This window comes from Perognathus longimembris, chromosome 6 (genome assembly GCF_023159225.1).
Source record: "Perognathus longimembris pacificus isolate PPM17 chromosome 6, ASM2315922v1, whole genome shotgun sequence".
NCBI classification, from domain to species: domain Eukaryota; kingdom Metazoa; phylum Chordata; class Mammalia; order Rodentia; family Heteromyidae; genus Perognathus; species Perognathus longimembris.
The window spans coordinates 75,996,264-76,019,548 of record NC_063166.1 but is presented as its reverse complement, the minus strand read 5'-3'; the positions used below and the strand labels follow the sequence as shown (position 1 = coordinate 76,019,548).

At 46.1% G+C, this 23,285-nt stretch overlaps 1 protein-coding gene across 2 annotated transcripts; it reads right to left on the bottom strand.

The window, feature by feature from the left end:
* Window positions 1–151: 151 nt before the first annotated feature.
* Pkig (cAMP-dependent protein kinase inhibitor gamma) lies at window positions 152–23,217 on the bottom strand. 2 transcript variants are annotated; one of them, XM_048349478.1, is made up of 4 exons: window positions 22,113–22,210; window positions 15,003–15,080; window positions 2,647–2,820; window positions 152–878 (listed from the first exon to the last, which is right to left on the bottom strand). In XM_048349478.1, exons 3-4 carry the CDS (start codon window positions 2,795–2,797, stop codon window positions 799–801), a joined length of 231 nt encoding a protein of 76 aa, XP_048205435.1. In that variant the 5' UTR covers window positions 2,798–2,820; window positions 15,003–15,080; window positions 22,113–22,210; the 3' UTR covers window positions 152–798. The 2 variants fall into 2 exon arrangements, with proteins under 2 accessions (XP_048205435.1, XP_048205434.1); XM_048349477.1 differs by lacking the exon at window positions 15,003–15,080 and having other exon boundaries at window positions 22,113–23,217.
* Between the last annotated feature and the right edge of the window lie 68 nt (window positions 23,218–23,285).

The following is a 23,285-nucleotide window of genomic DNA, read 5'->3' as shown; positions in this document are numbered from 1 at the left end:
TTGGTCACCAGAGGACACAGGCATCTTCTTAGGAGCACATTCTATGGAAGCCTGGGGGGGGGGGGTCAGAGAGCCCAGCTGATCACAGACTTGAGGAAACAAGGCCCAGCCTCTGCTTTCACTGTTCAAAGGAGGAGGAATCTTAAACCAGTCACACAAATCAGCATTTATTTCTCAGGGCCTAAGTGTCACTTATCTTGATAGAAAGGGCAAAGAATCGGTCAGTTAGCTTTGATCCCAAATCTTTTCCCTAACAACAGACCTGAGAAGCTCCGTGAGGGAGCCTCAGAGCTGCATAGATGGTCAGAACCCAGCTTGAAACAGCTTCTAGAACAAAAAGGAATTGATTGTCAGCTCCCTCCCTCTGCTGAAGAAAGGTTTGAAGTTTTTAAAAAAGTTTAAAAGAGTTTCTTAAAAAAGGGCTAAGGAGGTCTTGGCCCAGAAGGCTGGGGCTGGAAAGGAGGGGCAGTGTGGGACGTGGTCTGTCCCATCCAGACCGCCCACAGAGGGAAAACGGCCTGGCTGCTCACCTGGCCGACAGGACCTGACCCGAGCCCTGCCCCACTGAATAAATAACATCCTGTGGTTACAGTGTCTTTAAAGTGTACCTGGGCATGGTGAGAGGGTGGTGGGCATGGGAGCCTGTGGGTTGGGCAGAGGGCTTTCCGAGAAGGGGCCTCACAGTTTGGCCTGGCACATGGGCTCAGAGGGGAGGCTGCTGGGCCAGTACCAGGGCGCCTGTTCTGCAGGGAGGGGGACAGCAGGTCTTTCTTCCAGCCTCCACGGACAAAGGCAGGCTCAAGACGAGGTGGTCCCATCACAGCTCTCGGGCTGGCTGCTGGCCTCCTTGTCAGAGGTGCTTGCTTCCGCCTGTCCTTCTGGAGAGGAAACAAGGAGAGCAGGTTTTTGTGGGGGACTGGAACCAGCCAACCTGAAAAAGGCAGCTAAAGCTCCAGATTACGGCAGGAGCCAGACTGGGTGTAGCAGTGGCCAAAGAACATCAGCTCGCTGTCTGGTATCTTACTTTCACCCCAGAAATGCATGGGGATTTGCTAGTATAATAGAAGTCAATTGAAAGTGAGGATGGTGGACAGGTGCTAGAAGCATGGGGTAAAGACGAATGTCAAGTCCCCAGCACGATCTGAGGGCTCAGTGAATAGGAGTGTATTAGAAGGCCATACAGGACACTGGGCCAGGCCAGCTTAGGAGTGCCAGGCACAGAGCTCGCATCAAGGCACCTTTAAGGGTGCTGTGGCACATCCTGGATATATGTGTGTGCATTACATTGTGTATTTGGGAAGCCTGACAGCTTATTACTGACAGCCTCTACCCCCTTTCTATCCAAGACAACCAGAAAACTAGGTGACAGGGAGGAAAGAGGAGGGCAAGGGGGGACAGCAGCATGCAGAGAGCAACAACTAGCCAGTAAGTAGGTGCGGAGTCAGTCTCCTGACTGCGAGCTTCTCTGAAGCCTCACTGTGGAAGATGCAACGGGAGAACCTGCCATCACCCACACCATCAGCAGTGCAAGGCGAGCAGAGCACCCGACTTGTGGCCAGTCCCTACCCCCAGCAGTCTCAGTGTCCTCTTCATGAGGCTGCTGAGAGGCAGGTGGACGCCTCTACCCCGGGGCCTGGCTCTGAGCACTGCTCATCATTGGCATAATCCCTAAAGAAGCAGAGCGGGTGTTGAGGCCAGCCTGGCTTCTGAGAGCCAGCAGGGTTCTACTCTGGCTGGGCTTAGAGGGCACAAGGGACAAATGAGCTGAGGCTGGACAGGGAAGCAGTAAGAAACCCAAAGAAGCATCTATCCCACCTTAGGCCTAAGGGCTGACAAAGGGGGTGCCAGAGAGGGGTGCAGAGGACAAGTCAAGCAACTCTTAAAGCATGAAGGCTTCCTTGCTAACCATGGTAACTTGATGGATAGTTAGAAGCAAGCCACCCAAGTTCTCTGGCCTCAGCCTGTCAATCTCTATCATGAGAGGGTTGCCCTGCTGCCCTCCCGCCCTCCCAAAGTCTTCTGTCCCCATAGGTCCCTCCGGGCATCACAGACCAATAACTCTAGACTGGAGCTGCACACAGAAGGTCAAGGTTACAGCCTTGTAAGGACTGCCCCCACTGAAAACAGTCTGAAACTGCAGTGTACTGGGAGAATAGCCAGATCATGGGTCAGAGACTGACCCAAGGACTTGAGCTGAGCAGGGTCTTCTGGAAGGACTGGAGAAAGGGAGGAATGAGAAATGTCCTAAGCTATCCCTGAGTGGCATATGAAGCCTGCCATTCAGGCCTTCACTCAGCCTGTGATTCCCAGAACAAAGGTCCCTGCTTTCCTAGAGCTCAAATTTAAACAAATGAGCCTGTCCAAGAGTCATGTAACTGGGGTGGGTGGTACCTGTCAGAGGATGCATCTTGGAGGAGAAGCAACAAGCTTGCAAGTGGACTAAGGCAGGGGGAGGAGAAATGCCCAGGATGCTGGTATCCTCCAACCTAGAGCTTGGCTGGACTCTGTCACTGACTGTGACATGGGCCAGTTTAAATGCAGCTGCTTCTCTCAGAAAGCATGGGCAATCTAGGAATGGGGGCCAGCCTGGAGCTGGCAGAAGCTCCCTCCCCCCACCACTGGGATGATGGAGACACTGGCTCTGACCTGCCCCCTCAAGCGCCAGCTCGCCCATGTCTCCAGCCAGCTTCCGCACGCTCACGGCCTCTGAGTCGCCTTGGATGTCAGGGACTGCATTCCGACGGCCTGTCCGGTCACAGGAGATGAAGTCCGAGTAGGAGGACTCGACCTCCATCATGCCTGTTGCATTGCTCCTTGGGCCTATAGGGACAGAAGGCAGAGGGCCAGAAGGGAAGTGATCAAACTCTTGACAAAATGAGATATTTACTGCCTGTTTCAAGTTTCTGTTTTGCTTGAAGATAGAACAGAAGGCATGTAAAAGTACAAAGAACAACTAAGTTACTGGTAATTTCACATCCAGACAGCAACCATTCACATCCTGAACACGTGTTTAGTCTTCTTCTAAGTGATTGGTAAACACTTCCACATTTATCAACATCACAGGCGAGGCTCTGGGTGGGGCTGCGGACACAGCAGTGAACAAGTCAGTCTCTGCTCTCACAGAGCTGGCAGTCTACTGCAGGTGGCATCAAAGCATCTAGAACTGAGACTGAGACCGGGGTGCTCAAGGCTTCGGGGGGAGAAGGCAGGACACTGGAATGACTGCCAGAACCTGGCAGGGCTGGGGGTTAGGAAGAGGCACTTTAGTTAAGATCCGAGGACAAACAGCCATCATGTAATGGACAGCAGGGGAAGAACACAAATGATGAGCACTGGTCTCAAATGACTTATAAAGGAAAGGAGGAGCTAGGAGACCCTTGTGGGGGCTACGATGCGAGAAAATGGTGGGGAGCAAAGGGGATGGTGAGCCAGAGTCTGCAGGTATGGAAGACAAAGCAACAGGACTTAAGTGTTTGGCTTGTGGAGACTTTGGTTCCTTTCCCCCAAAAGTGGAAGGCATACAGTGGCTTGCTGCTGTGAGGAATGGTAGAAAGGGTATTTGGGGAGTGAAGGTTTGGAGAGGAAGAGTTCTAGCCATGCTGATGCCAAGATGGTGAAATCCCTCCAATGGGAGAGAGCCAGAGTGGGTCAGAGAGCGAGGAGGTTGAAGATCAGAGGAAAGGGAGTTAGAAAAGGAAAATGTAAAATTAAGAATGATTGCTACCATGACATGGGCTAACAGTCCTAATAACACACTTAGCAGTATGTGCCTAGCATGCACAAAGCCCTGGGTTCGATTCCTCAGCACCACATACACAGAAAAAGCCAGAAGTGGTGCTGTGGCTCAAGTGATAGAGTGCTAGCCTTGAGCAAAAAGACAGGGACAGTACTCAGGCCCTGAGTTCAAGCCCCAGGACTGGCAAAAAAAAAAAATCCAAACAGATTTATGGCTTACTCTTTGGAACAAAGGCCCTGCACCAATCTAAAGCTGGTTGTTGTTTTTTTTTCTGTTTGCAACAACATATTATTTATTAAATTTTTATGGAGTCCAGGTTATATTACTGGCATGTGTCCAGGTGCTAGACATACAGGGTGACCAGAACAATGTTTGCCTTCATGAAAAAAGTGGACCCATTACAGTGTATGGCAGATAAATAAAGGCAGGAACAGAACTGTGTGAAACAATCCCATCTATTTCCAGCAGATGGCGCATGCTGCTTGACTGTTTTCTTAGCAGCCTCCAGAGCCATTGCACTTAGTCAGCTCAAATTTTCCCAGTGGTGTTTCCTTCTGAGGGTCACAGGGTCAGGGGGGATGGCCTGTTGCAATCATGACAACAATAGTAACAACACCAAGTTTAAATTACAACAACTCTAGAAACAGTAAAGACAACATTTATAAGGTGGTTGTGCTTCACAAATGTCACTTTTAATGGCCACTATAGTTATTTAGTGGTATAACTTTATCACCATGACTCAAAGATCTCAGGCTGACCAATCTGGCTCCTGGGCTCCAGGCTCTTCTCCTACATTATACCAGCTGGGGCTGGGATGTAGCTCAGTGGCAAAGTGCTTGCCTAGCAAGTGCAACGCCCTGGGTTCGATCCCCAGTACCAAAAAAGAAAAGACCAAAAAAAAAATTATACCAGCTGCCATTGGGCCACACCTGTTTCCTCATCTCCTGCCCTCAGAACGTCAGCTCCATGACAACAGGGATTTTTAGTCTGGGTCTTCACCACCCTAGACTGAAGGTCCAATAGTGGCAGCTGAGCTAACATGCTCTGCTTCTGCTCCCCAGTGCTCCAATGGCACTGGTTAAAGGGTAGGTGCGTGCGCTGGGCCGTGCCTCAAAAGGTAAAGAGCTCACCTAAAAAGCACAAGTTCCCCACCCCCCCAAAGGAGTGCTTCATAAATACTTTTTGGATTAAATTTCTACCCATCCATCCACTCATTTGCTTGCCCAACTACCCACCCACCATTCTCCACGCATGACAGGTGGGGGCACATCCATCCTCTCTCCTTTCTCTCTCATGGGGACAGCAGGGACTCCTTGTCAGGATGACTGGGAAGGGCCTCTGTCCCCTGCCCAGCCCTGGCTTGCTGTCTCTAGGATCTGACACTGTGAAATAAAGTTACTCGTTCATCTAGAATGCCAACCTTGTGCTGGCACACACTCCCCAGGCTCTGTCCTTGCCCTTGCCCCATCTGGCCTTACAAGCTGCCCCGTAGAAAGATGACTCTTTTTGGCATGGAAAGGAAATGCTGCCAAGCTCAGCACTCAATCCTGGAAAACATTCACTGAGCCAGGGTGCTGGGCAGCCCCACCGCTATCCCGCAGGGACCAGCGGTTCCCAACAAGTCTGGGAACTCTCCCAGCCAAAGCCTCAACGCCTAGTTTTCTTCTTTGTCCACGTTTGTATTCTCCCCTCACACCCTTGGCTCTTTCCTGTCAGTAGCAAAGCAGGAAATTAAAGGAAGAATCTTTAGAACTTGAAATGTGCTAGGCTTTTCTGCCATCCTCGGGATTATAAACTGCGTTGAAGCCAGCATCCATCTTTGTTCAGTTTTACTGTTACTGAAACTGAAACCTGCCAGGACCTCTCTAAGCAGCAGCCTCGCAAGAATCCCCAACTTTTTAAACATTCATGAACCACTAAGTCAGTTTATAATAATTTTTTCTATGAAAACAATCCAAGTTATACACAAAATAAATGTAGAGATTCTCAATTAAAGACATGTCAAATGTACAATGGAAAAAAATTTAACCAATTTATGTCCAACTGAAATATCACTTAGACATTAAAGTGGTATTTGTGACTATTATAAGAAGACATAGAAAGCTGGGCATGGTGGAACATGCTTGTAATCCCAGCAATTAGGAGGTGGTATGGGAGAACCATGAGTGTGACGCCAGTATGGGTTACTGGGCAAGATCACAATAGTAGCTAAAGCTGACCTCTCAGCTATGGGAGAACTGAGGAGTCAACTCATTTCCCCAGCTTCCTTCCCTTACCCCTTCCTGATGACAAGTTGAAATATGATCCCCAGTCTCTTCCAGTCCTGACATCTCATTCATTCGTTTATTCATTCATTCACTCACTGTGTCCTGAGTACTCTGTATGACAGGCACTCTGCCCGGTATAGGGTTTACACTATAGACTAAACAAGACATCCATAATCTGATAGAAGGAAAAGGCACTGAACATGCAAACTCATCTATCATAGCAGTGATGATACATGCTGTGGAAGGGAGGAGAGGGATCCTGCTGTGTGCATGGTTCTGACAAAAGTGGCAGGTAGCATGGTTGGAAGGGTCGCCTTGGGGTGGAGGGTCTCCCTGGGAAGGTGGCTTTGAGCTAAAATTACAAGAAAGGCAAATGGAATGTGATCTACATTGAGACACCTACCAATCGGAGTCTGAGAGTTGCCACTGAAGGAAAGAAGCTCTTTCTTACTCACAGAGGTTTGGCGCCACTGTGGGGGTCTGGATGCTGACAGACACTCATGAAGGAAGGGAAAAACTCTGACTGAGAGAGAGATGGGGGGGGAGGGAAGAAAGGAGGGAGGGAGGAACAAATGAAGCCTAGTAGGTGGCTCAGGCCTGTAACTCTATCTACTTGGGAGGATCTTGAGGCAAGCCTTGGGGGGGAAAAGTTCAAAAGTGGAATGCAAAGCCAGGCACAGGCGACTCACACCTGTAATCCTAGCTACTCAGGAGACTGAGATCTGAGGATGATAGTGGTTTAAAGCCAGCTCAGGCAGGAAAGTCTGCAAGACTCTTATTTCCAATTAACCACCAGAAAACTGGAAGTGGTGCTGTGGCTTAAAGTGGTAGAGTGCTAGCCTTGAGTGAAAAAGCTCAGGGGCAGTGTCTAGGCCCTGAGTTCAAGCCCCACAAATGACACACACACATAAAAAAAAAAGCTGGTTGCAGTGGCATGCACCTGCCATTCCATCACAGAAATCATAAATAGGGAGATAATGATCTCGCCAGCCTAAGCTAAACTTGAGACCTTATTAAAAAATAATGAAAGCAAAGAAAGCTGGAGACATGATTCAAGTGATAGAGCAACCACAAGGCCCTGAGTTCAAGCCCTAGTACTGCCCAAAAATGAAAAATCAAAATAAACAGGAAACGATCTTTCAAGTATATTTGGAAAGAAATTTGGAGCTAAAATGGAATTTTCCTGAATGATGAAGATTAATGGCTAGACTTGGAACAGACTGTGTAGCTTTTGGCACAGTCCAGGGGCTCTTCCATTTCCAAAGCTGAGGAGTGTGGTGAAAACAGAGAGATGTGGCTTCCTGTGGGAACCCTGCGGTGCCCAGAGGAGCACCTGCACAGCTGTGCAGCCTGCAGCCTCAGACCTGGGACTGGACGGCCCTGGTACCAAGGAGGTACAAGGGCTCAGAGAATGTGTCCTGTCTTCCTCCTGGTTCCCAGCCTCATAACGTTATTTCTGAAGGAAGGGAAAGAAGGCAAGGGATTCTCAAGATAACATTATACAATGCTAGCCAAATTATTTGGGAGTTTCATCTGGAGGTAAAATGTCTCTGATGTTTTTGTATGAACTGCTACCCTATTCTAACTTCACAGCTTTGTAAAAGCAATTATTTTGGAGTACACATTTTTGTTTGTTTTTTGCCAGTCTTGGGGCTTGAACTCAGAGCCCGGGCAATGTCCCTGAGCTTCTTTTTGTTCAAGGCTAGCACTCTACCACTTGAGCCACAGCGCCACTTCTGGCTTTTTTCATATATGTGGTGCTGAGGAATAGAACCCAGGGATTCATGTATACGAGGTGAACACTTTACCACGAGGCCATATTCCCGGCCCTGGGGTACACATTTTAAAACTCTTACACATATTTTAAAACTCTAGCTACACTTGGGCCATGGCAGGGCAGTATTATTACTTCACACAGGGCTGGGCACAGGAATGGTGATATAAAATCAGTAATCCATGAGTCTGAACTTCTATGAAGGTCTCTGGAATGAGGCAGGATAGTCTAGCAAACTGCTGCTTGGTTAGCCAGGCATGCTGGGTCTCCAAAGACCTCCTGCCCTTTGCCAACATCTGTACATTATCGGAACTCTGTGGGGTCTCAGCTACAAAGCAAGGTTCCCAGAGAGGCAGCTTCCATCTTTGCAAAGGGAGGAGCAGGAAGGAAAAGTGAGATCACTTCCAAGAGGGCCTGCCAATGGTCGGGGCTGGGCTGAGCTCCAGTTCTGCTAGTGCCAGGTTGGGTGTCTCAGGGCAAGGTCTTCTCTTCCAACCTTAAGTGCAAAGGAAGGGGTAAACTGCCATTTTGTGTGGTCTTCTCAAACCTGTCTACATATTCTTTGCTACTCTTCCTACAATGGAGTGAAATCTAGTTTGAATTCTCTTGAATGAGTTGGCCTAAGGGACTACTATTTTCTTGAGGTACTAGAGATTGAACCCTAAGCCTTGCACATGCTAGGAAAGTGCTCTACCGCCGAGTTGTACCCTTGGCCCACAGCATTTTTGTCATGGTTGTTTTGATGTGAGTACTCTTTTTTTTTTTTTTGTCAGTCCTGGGCCTTGGACTCAGGACCTGAGCACTGCCCCTGGCTTCTCTTTGCTCAAGGCTAGCACTCTACCACTTGAGCCACAGCGCCACTTCTGGCCATTTTCTGTATATGTGGTGCTGGGGAATCGAACCCAGGGCTTCAAGTACACAAGGCAAGCGCTCTTACCACTAGGCCATATCCCCAGACCTTGATGTGAGTACTCTTGGCCTGTGATCTGCCTCCTTAGCTTTTTTGCTCAAGACTGACAGTCTACTACTTGAGCCATACCTCTACTTTTGACCTTTTGATGGTTAACTGGAGGTAACTCGCTTGGATTTGTCTACCCAGGCTGATTTTGAAGCATGATCCTCCAATCTCAGCCTCCTGAGTAGCTCACATTACAGACACGAGCACTGGTACCCAGCAGCCTGTAACTTCTAACAAATAAAACGCAGTACATGCAATGCTGACTCCTAAAATACAAGGGATCATACAGCTTCAGCCTGTCTCTTTCATGGGCTACCTGCCTTTGGAGCTCAAGCTACACACAGGAAATGGGAGGCTGCTAGGCTGTGAGGATGCCTCATAAGGTGAGCACGAGGAAGGCCTCGTTAGCTTATGTGACACGGCACAGCCAGACAGCCTCTGGTTACCCCTTACTGAACCAACTCCGGCTACTATCAATTGCATGAGAGACACAAGTCAGAATTACCTGGTCAAGTTGTCCCCAAACTTCTGACCCATACAGAGCATGAGAGAGTAAATGATTTGCTGCTGTTTATAAGTACTGGGGTGCTATGTGACACAGCAGTGGATAATGAGAGCAATCTCGTTATCTCCCTCCAGCTCAGTGCTTCCTCTCCACTCCTCTAGAATTCCACATAAAACATCCCCAAATATACTGTAGAGAATGAAACGAAACAAGATAGTATCTCTACTACATTCATTCATTCAACACGATTTTACTGATGAATCATTATGCCCTAGCTTTGAGAATTGTAGGTTTTTTTCTCAAAGCCATTCTTGTTTTATCACTAAGTAGGAACTCTTTTCAGCACAGATCCTGAAGGTACTTTTTAAAGACCCTATATTGTTTAACCCTTACACTGGATAGTACTGGGCTCAAAGAAGTATATGGACCACCCAAGATCCTCCCACCTGTTTGTTACTGAATGAGGACTTGAACGTGTGTTTCCTCATTGTGGTTCGGTGTGTTTGGTGGTGGCCATAACTGCATGTCCTCCAGTGTCCTCTGCATGCTGTCCCCTGAGTTTCAACGAGTGATGAATCCCTTCATGACAAGTGAGCAAGAAGACTCTACTGACTCAGATGACAGAAAGAAGATCCTGTGCTGCAGTGCCCGGGTTCTGCTGCCAGCAGAGAAAGACAGCCCCATGAAACTAGCATCGTCTTACTGCAGCTCGCTGCCAAAAGCCAACTTGACAGGAGACATTGTCATGCACACAGTACTCCAAAAAACCCTAGCTTCCTGCCTCTAGCAACCTCACAGCAAGGCATATCAGAGACACGCTTGCAGCTGATTAGCTAACAGCGCCATTTATGAAATATATTAGCTGAAGAGGCCCCCAAAGGGGGGATACAAGAGAGGAGAGAGAAGAAAAATACATCAGATACATTAAATTTCATTTTGTCTATTCCCCAGAGTACTGAGCCTCCCACACTATGACTCTCAGTGAGAAAGCCTCCCCTGGGGACAGAGAGGGGGTCAGGATAGGGATGGCTATAGGATTCTTTGTACAGGATGAACAGGATCCCATTGATTGTGGTAGCAAATGCAAAATTCTGAATACACCAAAAGCCACTGAGTTGTACTCTGAAAGGGTAAACTCTGTGATATGTGAATTCGATTTCAATAAATCTATAAAACAAGTCTTATCTGCATGATAGTGGAGAGAAGTTCCTCCCCTTCTCAATGAGTGCCAAGGACTACCATGTGAGGGTTTTGGCTGTAACACAGCAGTGTTTAGTATCACAACCTACAAGGCTGCATGCCCTTCACACAGCTTATTTTCTACTTTTTCTTTTCCTAAAAATGCCCTTTACTTTCATCCTAAAGCTGGAAGCTTAAGCTCACATGCTTGAGTCATATATCACTCAACAATTCAGTGGCTGAGTGATCACTAGCAAGTTACTCAAGCTCTACATGTCTCGTTTCTCCACATCAACCTGATAGGGTATTAATGAGGGTTAAATGCATACAGTATTCAGTGGTATTTCTGGAGGTGGAAGTCAGACTGAATTGCAGCTCTCAGTGCCATTCTTGCTGTTCTCAATGTCGCTGCCTATAGCACTTTTCTCCAGGCTAACTCCAGAATCCCACATAGCTCAGAATACATAGAATGTTCAGTTCACTGAGATGAAATAAGGTCTGGGTGGGCCATGTAATTTCATGACTGAACTTTGGAACACTGCAGAGGGAAATATTAGGTTATCTGTTCTCAGTTCACCGCTAAACAGAATCACGGAGAGGCCAAGTTCGATCCCCCGAAATCCTAGCATGTGGGAGACTATATAGCCAAGTGGCACACACACACTTCAGCATCTACATCTCCTAAGGTCACAAGTAAATTTAAGTAGTAGAACCAGGGTCATTGTCTAGAAAATGTGTATGGGCATGTGTGTGCATAAAGCTGTGCCCATGATCACAGGGACCTTGAATCCCACAACCCCCAGTTAAAACCAGAGCATTTGGCTCTCAACCCTTCCACTGAAGTTGGAACAGAAGACTGGCTCTCTATAATTGGCCTTGGCCAGAAAAACAGCCCTAGGGGCCACTGCCTACATCCCAGTCTCTGCAGACATCTGCATCGAGGGGAATCCCAGGGGCCTTGAGTCAGAAAAGGACTCAAGTCTCGTGGCTTGGGAAAGTACTAGAGAGTAAGGCCCAGAGGTCTTGCTGGTAAGCAGCTGGGGAGTCCTGCCCTCCAGGCAGCTTCCTGCCAGCAGTGAAGGGTCTCAGCAGAGGGGCTGGGGACAGGGAATTCAAAGGAGCTGAACCCTCTCACTGCTCCCCCCCACACACACACACCGCACACTTTTGGGACTACAAGAACTTAGAAAGAGAAATAAGGCTGGGAGGTTCTGCTCCAGTTGTAAGGAGATGAAGTTGAAAGGGGGGGGGGGCATAGCACAGAGCCTGTGGGAAGCAGGGTTCCACATACTTCTGTGTGATGTTGGGCAAATCACCCAATGCCTCTGAGCCCCACTTTCTCCACTTATAAGGTAGGGAAGCCAGCAATTTCCACATCTTAGGGTTGTTGTGAGAGTAAAGACACAAATAATGTTTGTGTGTTTTCCTTCTAGGAAACTGGAGAAGAAAGGAAGGGAGGGAGGGAGGGAGGGAGGGAGGGAGGGAGGGAGGGAGGGAGGGAGGGAGGGAGGGAGGAAGGAAGGAAGGAAGGAAGGAAGGAAGGAAGGAAGGAAGGAAGGAAGGAAGGAAGGAAGGAAGGAAGGAAGGAAGGAAGGAAGGAAGGAAGGGGCAGGATGACAAGTTCACAACTTCACCTGAGTTCAAATTGTGGTTCTACTATGTATTCAAGGTGAGATTCCTAACTGAGCCTCTTCATCTGTAGAATGAGGATGATATTTTCTGTGAAAGATTGGCTTAGGGTTAGTAACAATAAACATATAATGTCTTGGCTCAGACAACAAGATGCTCAGCAAAGGTGGCAAAAAAGAGAAGCTAAATTCAAGATGTAGCTCTGAGTAGTTGAAAAAAAAGGTGTAGAGCTACAAAAAAAAAAGAAAGAAAAGAAAGAACTGGAGAAGGGGAAGGAAGGGGAGAAAAAGGAAAGGGAGAAGGGAAAGGAGGGGAGCTATGCCACTTTCTTGCTTTAGTATTATGGCAAATGCTACAACTTCCAAGAGCCTCAGGATCCTACTCAGAAAAACATGGTTACCTAATGAGACACTGACACACTGGGTATAAAAGTATGGCCCAGGCTTGACACAAAAGCACCACTGTCTTAAGATGACACGATAACTCAGAGGTTAAGAGACAGCTCCCAGTAAACTGAATAGATTTCTAGATTTTCAGTTTTATTGAAATACAATTTAAAAGGAAAAAACACATCTATTCAAGATGTACAATGTCATAATGTGATGTTTTAACATATGTATATACTTCAAGATACTTGGCACAATCAAGGCAATTAAATATCTATCTCCTCCCATAGTTATCTTTTTTTGTGGTAAGAACACTTTAAATTCTACTTAGAAAATTTTAGGTACCTAAGGTCTCCAGAATTTATTTGTAAGTGCAAGTTTGTATCCTCTCATTCTCTCAGGCCCTAGCCCCTGGTAACTACCCTTTTATGTTCTGCATCCGCTTTAGATTCTCCATAAACATGAAATCATTCAGTGTTTCTTTCTCTGTATGGATTATTTTACTTAGGATACTATCTTCCATGTTTCAACCATGTTTGTTTGTTTGGTTTTTTTTTTTTGCCAGTCCTGGGCCTTGGACTCGCGGCCTGAGCACTGTCCATGGCTTCTTTTGCTCAAGGCTAGCACTCTGCCACTTGAGCCACAGCGCCACTTCTGGCTGTTTTCTATATATGTGGTGCTGGGGAATTGAACCCAGGGCTTCATGTATCCGAGGCAAGCATTCTTGCCACTAGGCCATATCCCCAGCCCTTCAACCATCATGTTTAAAATGGCAGGATTTCCTTTGGTTTTAAGGCTGAAATAATACTTGATTGTATATACACTGCAACATTATATATTCACCTGTCAATGGACACTTAAATTGTTTCCATATTCTGGTTACTATATATAAAATTGCAATGAACAGGGTGGGGAGTGTGGTTTAGCGGTAGAGTGCTTGCCTAGCATACATGAAGCCCTGGGTTCAATTCTTCAGCACCACTTAAACAGAAAAAGCTGGAAGTAGCACTGTGGTAGAGTGCTACCCTTGAGCAAAAAACGCTTGCTTAGGGACAGTGCCCAGGCACTAAGTTCAAGCCCGTGTGTGTGTGTGTGTGTGTGTGTGTGTGTGTGTGTGTTGCAATGAATGTGGGAGCTCAACTGGAACTGATGGCTAATGCCTGTGATCCCAGTTACTTGGGAGACAGAGATTGGTAGGCCAGTAAAGGCAAAAAAGTCCAAAGATTCCATCTCAACATCTATGTCATAGTGCATACTTGTCATTGTAGTTATGCAGGAGGTAAAAATAGGAGGATCATATTCTATTTGAGTAATAACTAAAGCAAAAAGCACTGAGTTCAAGAGGTTGAGCAACTGCCTACCAAGTCTGAGGTCCTAAGTTCAAACTCCAGTAATATATAATAAATAATATATATAAATAAATAGTCAGAAGCAGGATTCTGCATCACATAGTGGTTCTATTTTTTTTTTTTTTTGTTAGGGGGTCAGTTGTGGGGCTTGAACTCAGGGCCTGGGCGCTGTCCCTGAGCCTCCTTGTGAGCAAGGCTAGCGAGCAAGGCTAGCGGTCTACCACTTGAGCCACAGTGCCACTTCCAATTTTTGAGTGGTTAATTGGAGATCAGAGTCTCCTGAGAGCTTTCTCTGCCCAGGCTGGCTTTGAACCACAATCCTCAGATCCTAGCCTCTTCAGTGTCTAAGATCACAGGCATGAGCCACTGGTGCCTGGGAGACAGTTTTGTTGTATAACACAACTTGACATCAAACATGCAATCCTATAGCCTCCCAAGTACTAGGATTACAGGTATACAGGTATGTATCACAATGCCAAGATATTTTCAATTTTTTTTTTCACAAACTTCAACATTCCATCACTCCTATCAACAATGTACAAGGGTTTCCTTTCTCCATTTCCTCCGCAGCATCTACCACTGGACCTTTTTCCTGTGTGTGCCAGTACTGGGACTTGAGCTCAGGACCTATGTACTATTCCTGAGCTCATACGCTCAAGGCTGGGTGTTCTACCACTTGAGCCATAGCTCCATTTATGGATTTTTGGTCGTTAACTGGAGATAAGAGTCTCATGGACTTTCCTGCCTGGGCTGGCTTTAAACCACAATCCTTCCTCACCGTACTACTAGGCTGTGCTCACTTGTTTGGGCTGGGGTTTGCTTGATTTGGCTCCTCTAATCCTTCATTGGTATGAAAATTCCCAGTGTGCCCTGATCTTCATGAAAACAGCTTTACAACAAATGAGAAAAGGTGGCATCATGCCAAACATTGTTAGTAACTCCTATGTAGGAATTTCTGCTTAAGTATATGGCTGAAGAAACCCATGAAATCACTCGAGATAAACTGTGTCCCTGATGCTTGCTACCAGAGGGGGAAAAAAAACAACTCTGCAAACGGAAACATGACTGAAATTGCAATGTGATGTTATGTAACCTCTGAAATTACCAGCTTGCCTGTTACCTGGGACCACAATCCCTCTTCAACTACACTTGGATCACATTTTTATTCTTGCACACTTGTGATGCGGGGTAGAGGGATGTGAACAGCACCACTACCCACCTGGTTTAATTTCTTTTTCCTGCTTGCATCTCTTCAGACTTTCTGCTCTTGATTGATCAGTGTGGAAATTCTATGGAACTAGAAGAAAAAAGGATTAGAGCCAGACACAATCTGAGGTAACTAAGCTATCTTTTGTTAAAGTTTGTTAAAAGTTAACAATACTTAGTAAAGATATTTAATGTACACATCCTTTGAGGCAGCAGAATACTAATGAGATCATACCATAGATATGGGTTTTTTTTTTTTTTTTTCCTGTCCTGGGCCTTGGACTCAGGGTCTGAGCACTGTCCCTGGCTTCTTTTTGCTCAAGGCTAGCACTCTGCCATTTGAGCGACAGCGCCACTTCTGGCCGTTTTCTATATATGTGGTGCTGGGGAATCGAACCCAGGGCTTAGTGTATACAAGACAAGCACTCTTGCCCACTAGGCCATATTCCCAGCCCCCCATAGCTATGTTTATATGAGTAAAAAACTATTCAGTGAAACACTGTAAAGTAGCAAAAAAAAAAAAAAATGAGAAAAGTTACTAAACACCTGTTAATAAGGAAATAGTTAAATCATGGTTTAACAATGAGAAACTAGATAGCTATTTCAGAGAATGAAGGACATTTCATTGTCCTGACATGGAAAAAATCAATGCTTGATTATTTTTTAAAAAAATGTGTATTATGAAGGTGCATATATTATTGCTTTTATTTATTCATTTATTGAGCCAGGGTCTCAGCCTAAAACTCACTATATAGCCAGGCTGGTCTCAAACTAGTGTGCTGAGATAACAGGCATACCACACCCAGTTTATATTATTGTGTTTGCTTTTGTTTTGTGCCAGTTCTGGAGCTGGAATTCAGGGCCTAGGTGCTGTCCCTTAGCTTTTTTGTTCAAGGATGGCACTCTACCTCTGGAGCTACAGCTCTACTTCTGGCTTTTTTGGTCGTAGATTTGGAGATAAATGTCTCACAGACTTTCTTGCCCAGGCTGGCTTTGAACCACATGGTTCAAAAAACCACCCTCAAGAGTGGCCATGGGCTGGGAAGGGAGGTGCAAATGTCAGCATCTTTGGTTGCTGGCTGGCCAGATGCTCTCTGGCTTCTATAGTGCACAAGGCCAGGAACCCAGAAAATGGGGATGGTTTGTAAATCATTTGGACAGAAAAAGAGAGGAAATAATGAAATAAGAGACAAAGAGCAAATAGCATTCCTAACAGGCTTCTCCAGGAGAGCTACCTATGCTAAATTTGCCATTGCAGTTACCTGGAAGGTCCTCTGCTCTCTTCTGAAGGAAAGCTTTGCTTGACATTTTTCTTCCTTTCTTTTTTTTAGTCATGGTGCTTGAACTCAGAGCCTGGGTGCTGTCCGTGAGCTCTTTGCTCAAGGCTAGTACTCTACAACTTTGAGCCACAGCTCCACTTCTGGTTTTCTGGTGGTTAATTGGAGATGAGTCTCATAGACTTTCCTGCCGGGGCTGGCCCTGAATCACAATCCTTATATCTCAGGCTCCTGAGTAGCTAGGATTACAGGTGTGAGCGACCGGTGCCCAGGGCTGCTTTAACTTTTATTTCATTGATAACTATTTTGTGATAATAACAACAATGCATCACATTTCTGCAGGCCTTTATATTTTGTAACAGCTTCTTCTTGCTGCATACTTCCACAACAGCAACCACCACCTGCACAGCCCAGGCTACCAGACTTGGGTCCTGCTGCCTCTCCTTCTTTTACTTTCCACAACCCTAAACTCCTATACCCCCCACATCCCCCGGCCTCCGCCCCTCATTTCTCTTCACCAACACTCCCATTTTCCATGTTCCCTGGTCTTGGACCATTCACTGTGTCCTTCTCCCTACTTGTGTTATCGTCTCTACTCCACAGCAGCCTTTTCTCATCCCTCTTGCCTCTTAGCACCACTGCCTCCTCATCTCTGCTTAAGTGCCACCTCTTTAAGGAAGCCCCCCACCTACATGCTCTATCACCCATGCTGTTCATCAAATCCTAACACTACTATTGGTCCTAGTGAACATTATGTGGGAGGGTCCATGCCTATTTTATTTCACACTGTCCACCTATCACTGACTGGTGAGTGGCACATATTAGGTGTTCAGTGAATACTAACCAAACACATGAAAAATTGTCATCATAAACTGAAGGCTTGATTCCAAAGCCACTGCTCCTCTGCCTTTCCTCAGAAGGCCATGTCTCTCCTGGGGGACACGATCACAGGTTAATAGTCATCTGGGCCTTTTATTCCTGTCAGACTATGAGTGACTCTCAAGTCTTATTTATTCCAATACTCCCCACAGCCCCACAAACAATGCCTAACACACCCAGGTTCTTAATAGTACATGAACTCATGCATCTGCAGGAAAGTGCAAATGGAGGCTGCAGATTCTAGCAACTTACAGATGGTTCTCCTGCATAGAAGACCAGAGCCCAGACCATGACATCTCTAGGATAGGTAAACACATGAGACTCTGCTCAGGGAGAATGCTGAGGTAGTATATAAGTGAGGGCATGGAAAGTTAAGTCCTTATACTGACCGAGGCCCCTTGGACAGAATTAAGAATGCCCTAGCTGCTGTATTTCATTTGTTTGCACTCTGAAGGTCCGTTATCCTGTTCTTAAGAGCCAAGTAGAAACCCGTAATTTCTTGGGAGATAAACAAGCCTCTTTCAGTTGAGAAATGCTGACTTCCTCTGGTAAGCGGCTACATTCTGACCTTCAGCTCACCAATATCACAGCTAACTACAACTTTCAAAGAAATCATGCCTTGAAGGAGCAATGCTCAAGGCTTTCATAATAACCTGCTTTCCAAGAGCTTTAGATGATCTATCTCTCTCTTTACTTAGGAATCATGTCTGGCCCCTTCTGAATTCAGCTGATTTAATCAGGTGAGGTGTCAACTTTTTCACATAGCACCTACTATGTGCTTCCTCCTTACGTGGCTGGGCCAGGGCCTCCAGTCTCAGGATACTAGAGCCCACTTCTATTTTCTTTTCTTTTTCTTTTTTTTTTTTTTTTGGCCAGTCCTGGGCCTTGGACTCAGGGCCTGAGCACTGTCCCTGGCTTCTTCCCGCTCAAGGCTAGCACTCTGCCACTTGAGCCACAGCGCCGCTTCCTGTATATGTGGTGCTGGGGAATCGAACCTAGGGCCTCGTGTATCCGAGGCAGGCACTCTTGCCACTAGGCTATATCCCCAGCCCCACTTCTATTTTCAGTGACTGCACTGGCTGGCTGATGTGAAGTCCAGCATCAGTTGACAGGAAGCAGCTCTGGGGCTTGGTTTGTAAAGGCAACATGGCAGTTCCAAGTGACTGGTGATTTCCAAAATTGATGTGTTCAGTGAAGCCTTCAGGCTCCTCACATAAACACCATCATGTGACTGTGAGAACAGAGCTTGTGTATACTGCTAATATTCACTTTCTGAATACTGTCAGGCAATAATCCTGAGTATATATTTTTGCACCAACTTATAAGTACCTTTCATCTGCTCCCTTTGGGATAGGTATGACTGATGAGCTCCTATGACTCAGTAGGGGAGGGGATGTGTTGGGAGAGCTTAAAGCTAGGAGGTGTTAAGGGCAGAACTCTTTACTTGCTTTCTTCTCCCACTTCTCACTGAGCCCTAAAGTGACTACTTTGACCCAGACAGTGGTACTAACCAGACCTAGGTTCAGAAAGGCCCAGGCAGCCGACCAGAGAGCACAAGAGACAAGAGTGGGGGAATGGCACACAGTGCAGAAAGCTGAAGAACACATCTGACTGAGGTATTCAGATTAAGACCCAAACTCCACTCCACATCTGACTCTCTAGTTCAGCCCACTTCCTTTAACACATAGAGGAACTGAGATGGGGGAATTAAAAGTGCACAGGTAGCACATCATGCACTCTACTTCTGTCACCTGCCAGCTGTGACAGGCGAGTCACTTCACCTCTTTGTGCCTTTGGTGTAAACTGGAGATAATCTCGCAAATCATGCTGTGAAGATTAAAAGGATTCAGCATAGGCAGATGTCCAGCGCTGTGTGTGATGCATAGCTTAGGAAGATATATGCTGGTAGAGCTCAGGATGCAGCACTCTTTCACATCTCCTCACTCCAGATACCTGAAACTCTCCAGTGGGGTGGCTTGTGCAAGGGAAAGTACACTGTAACAGCACAAACAAGAAACTAAAGACTCTGTCACTGTCATAGGGCACGTGAAGGCCTGAATGGAGGTATGAGGCGTGCCATCCTTTTATAATCCCTGCCTCCTAGCATGGATTATTATAATTCAAAATCTCAAGATCTTGGGAGGAGGGTGGTGGGATGGTCCCACTAGTTGGGCCTTCAATGGAGTAGCCACTGGGAATGATTACAGCTTTAGGGTATGCCAAAGAGATGAGAGAACTTTCCTGTTAACCATGACCATAACTCAGCTTCTACATAACACACCTTCCTGTGGATTATGGTCTCGATCTCCTTAGATAAAAAGTCTTTAAGTGCGCATGTTTGTGTGTGCAAATGTGTGTACCCACCACTAACTTTTTCTTCTTTAGAATACTAAACTTGAAGAAAATCACAAAAATTCTGTATGCTACGTGGTTACTGTATATGATTTTGGTACACTGGATAGATATTATATGTATGCCTACCTGATCTAGGAAAGGGAAAGAAAAATGAGGGCGTAAGATATCACAAGAAATGTATTCACTGGGCTGGGGATATAGCCTAGTGGCAAGCGTGCCTGCCTCGGATACACGAGGCCCTAGGTTCGATTCCCCAGCATCACATATACAGAAAACGGCCAGAAGCGGCGCTGTGGCTCAAGTGGCAGAGTGCTAGCCTTGAGCGGGAAGAAGCCAGGGACAGTGCTCAGGCCCTGAGTCCAAGGCCCAGGACTGGCCAAAAAAAAAAAAAAAAAGAAATGTATTCACTGCCTTATTATGTAACTGTACCCCCTTTGCACAACACCTTGTCAATAAAATTTAATGAAAAAAAAGAAAATCACAAAAATTCTGAAGTAGTTTATTAGTGTCCTCTTACAGGTGCAAGTGTTTAACCAGTCTGGGAAACTGACAACCTAGGACACTTTGCTCCTAAAGCCATAACTGTCTGCCTCAAAGTGGAGAAATATGGCTAGTCCATTCCAATTTGATCTTGGAAATGTCACAATCATCTAGTTTTGTGCCTAAGGTCACACAATTTCCTTGGGAGGGGGGACTTTTAAAATATGGTGGGATTTTTTTTTCCCCCTGGTGCTAGAGATGGAACCCAGGGACTCAAACATGATGAGGAAATAAATGTTTTTTCACACAAGCTCCACTTCCAGCCCTGCTTTTTGCTTTTCAAAGATGGAATTGTTTCCCTTTAACTTTCCAAATATATGTAACCTGCTAGCAAGGGAGCTGAGCCACAGCATCTTGCAAATCATCTCAGGCCACCTGACAACCTTTAGCTCACAGGGCCACTAGGTAGGGAATTGGGGACCACAAGTCCCTCTCCCTTGTTCTCTCTACATGGAGTGAGTGGCTCACTTAGTTTCAAATCCTGAAAATAAACAAGAGTAGAAAGCCTAAGGGCTTACATGGTCTGTTTATTTCCTACGCATAAACAACAAATTTTTTTAAAGGAAGCAGTAAGAAGACTACAAAGCCAAAGTGAAAGATTTCTCTTCTTTCCATCTTGGAGTTCTCAAACCAGCTATTTTAGGATGTGATTAGATATACTATGAATTCTAACCAACCTGTATTCAAAATGTAACATATCATTTTTATATTTGTGAACAGAAGTATATAGAGATTCTCAATTGCCAGACATTTATTTCTAGAATGTGTAAAACTTTTTTTGTGTGTGTGCCAGTTCTAGGACTTGATCTCAAAGGGCCTGGATACTGTCCCCGAGCTGCTTCTTCTTCTTCTTTTTTTTTTTTTTTGCCAGTCCTGGGGCTTGAACTCAGGGCCTGAGCAATGTCCCTGGTTTCTTTTTGCTTAAGGCTAGCACTCTGCCACTTGAGCCACAGTGCCACTTCCGGCTTTTTCTATATATGTGGTCCTGAGGAATCGAACCTAGGGCTTCATGTATACAAGGCGAGCACTTTACCACTAGGCTATATTCCCAGGCCCCCACCCCACCGCCCAGCTTCTTTTACTCAAGGCTAGCACACTACCACTTGAGCCACAGTGCCACTTCTGGCTTTTTCTGTTTATGTGGGCCTGAGGAATCAAACCCAGGGCTTCATGCATGCTAAGCAAGCACTCTACCACTAAGTCATATTCCCAGCCCCTGTAAAACTTTTTGTACCACCTTTGCAATAGAAAAAAAAAAGTTTCTTCCCTGTACCAGTGGCTCATGCCTGTAAACCTAGCTACTGAGGAGGCTGACATGTAAGGATCGCAGTTCAAAGCCATCCCAGGAGACTTATCTCCAATTAACCACCAAAAAGCCAGAAGTAGAGCTATGGCTCAAATGGTAGCTCTTTAGCCTTGAGCATGAATTTAAGTTTAAGCCCCTTGAGTTTAAGCCCTAGGACCAGTATAAAATTAAAAAAGGGAGTAGGCTGGGAATATGGCCTAGTGGCAAGAGAGCTTGCCTTGTATACATGAAGCCCTGGGTTCGATTCCCCAGCACCACATATATAGAAAATGGCCAGAAGTGGCGCTGTGGCTCAAGTGGCAGAGTGCTAGCCTTGAGCAAAAGGAAGCCAGGGACAGTGCTCAGGCCCTGAGTTCAAGGCCCAGGACTGGCAAAAACAAACAAAAAAATAAAAATAAAAAAGGGAGAGAGAAGGGGAGGTTTTTGTGTTGTTTTTTTTACGAACACCAATTTCTGAGGGAAGATTTGTTTCTTTACCTAAATCCGGGCCAAGGGCCCACCATATCTGCTATAAGAGCCCTCGACACTCCAACAAGTTCTCCAGTAAAAAAGTAAACCAGCATTTTAATAGATCCTATCTGGGAGACTTGAGGATCTGACTTTAGCCCTAGGCAATTTCAGAGAAAGCTGTAATTTTCAGAGCAAGTTCCCATATATCATAACATAAAAATAGACTCTGTGACCAGCAGACTGGAAAGCAAGCTCTCCAGAGAGCTCTGCTTCTCCCTAGGGGTGGGGGCGGAGGAGAGAGTACAGTTCTACTTACAAGAGCCAAGTTTCCTCCAAGTCCAGAGATTCTGGGCAGAAGTGAAGGTAGAATTCAGCAACGTTTTAAGGTGAACAGTCCAGACCTGAGGTGTACGCAGGAGTCCCTCTTGCCCTTCCTCTTTCCCAGTGTCGCCTAAATGAAAAGCACTTCGAGGTTTTAGTGGGTGTTTCCCATGTCTCTGGCAAGTCCCCATTTGTTGTAATCCAATGCTCAGCCTGATGATGTCAACCACTCGACTCACTTGCTCAGTTTCCACTCTCTTTCCACAGGAGAGATCCATTTCCTTTGGACAATGAGCCAGGGGGCTGTAACTGCATCCTAGACCCGTCACATCTGCCTAACATCCTTCCTTCAATTTTCAGCCCCACAGCCTTGGTGACAAAGGGTTTCCTATCCACTCGTGTAGCCAGGGCTCCCAGCATAAATCCCTCTGCTTCTAACAGTTGCTGCTGACTCTGAGCTATCTGCTCTGCTTTGCTGTTTCCATTCATTTCTTGGTGGATAACAGAAAGAAGACCTCCACTGCATATCCATCTCTTTCTCTCTGTCCAATTCTCCATGTTGCTGAATTTCTCTATAGTTTCTTAGGCATATATTGGGTACAATGCAAGCGTCTGTCCACATAAAGAGAAGACAAGCCAGCACCCAGGAAAGACAGGCTGAGAAACAGTGGCTGGTCAGGCAATACTGGTTTATTGCTTCAAGAACTGGGCTCTATTCTTGGCCCCATACCTCTACTCTCCAGACTGAATGAATGGCCTCAAGCAAGTCATTTCCCTGTGGAATGGATCTCAGTTTCCCCAACAGTAAAATGATGGCATAATTGTCTTCCTTTCTCAAGTTCCAACAGTGAGAACCAGCAACTGCAGAGCTTTACCAACTTATGTATCCTATAGCAGCCACATACTTAAGCAGGGGACAAATCCTAGGCTTATAGGCTAGGCTCCCCAGCTTCTTTAAACCTCTTTATGATGGAACTGGAAGGTATCTCTGGGAGAAAACACTAATGAATTCACTAAATTAGTCCCAAGGGACCTGAAGAAAGGCAGCACAAACTATTATGTATGAGAAAAAAAGAGCCAGCCAGTGGCTCACACCTGTAGTCCTAGCTACTCAGGAGGCTGAGATTGAGGATCATGGTTCGAAGCCAGCCCATGCAAGAAAGTCTGT

Excerpts from the sequence above, each read along its gene's own strand:
- Pkig (XM_048349477.1), bottom strand. The coding sequence starts at position 22,395 with ATGGATCTCTCCTGTGGAAAGAGAGTGGAAACTGAGCAAGTGAGTCGA. Across the intron at positions 2,821-22,112 it reads TTGGAGGAAACTTGGCTCTT|GCCCAAGGAGCAATGCAACA; the intron begins GTAAGTAGAACT and ends CTGTCCCTATAG. Across the intron at positions 879-2,646 it reads GCTGGCGCTTGAGGGGGCAG|AAGGACAGGCGGAAGCAAGC; the intron begins GTCAGAGCCAGT and ends TTTCCTCTCCAG.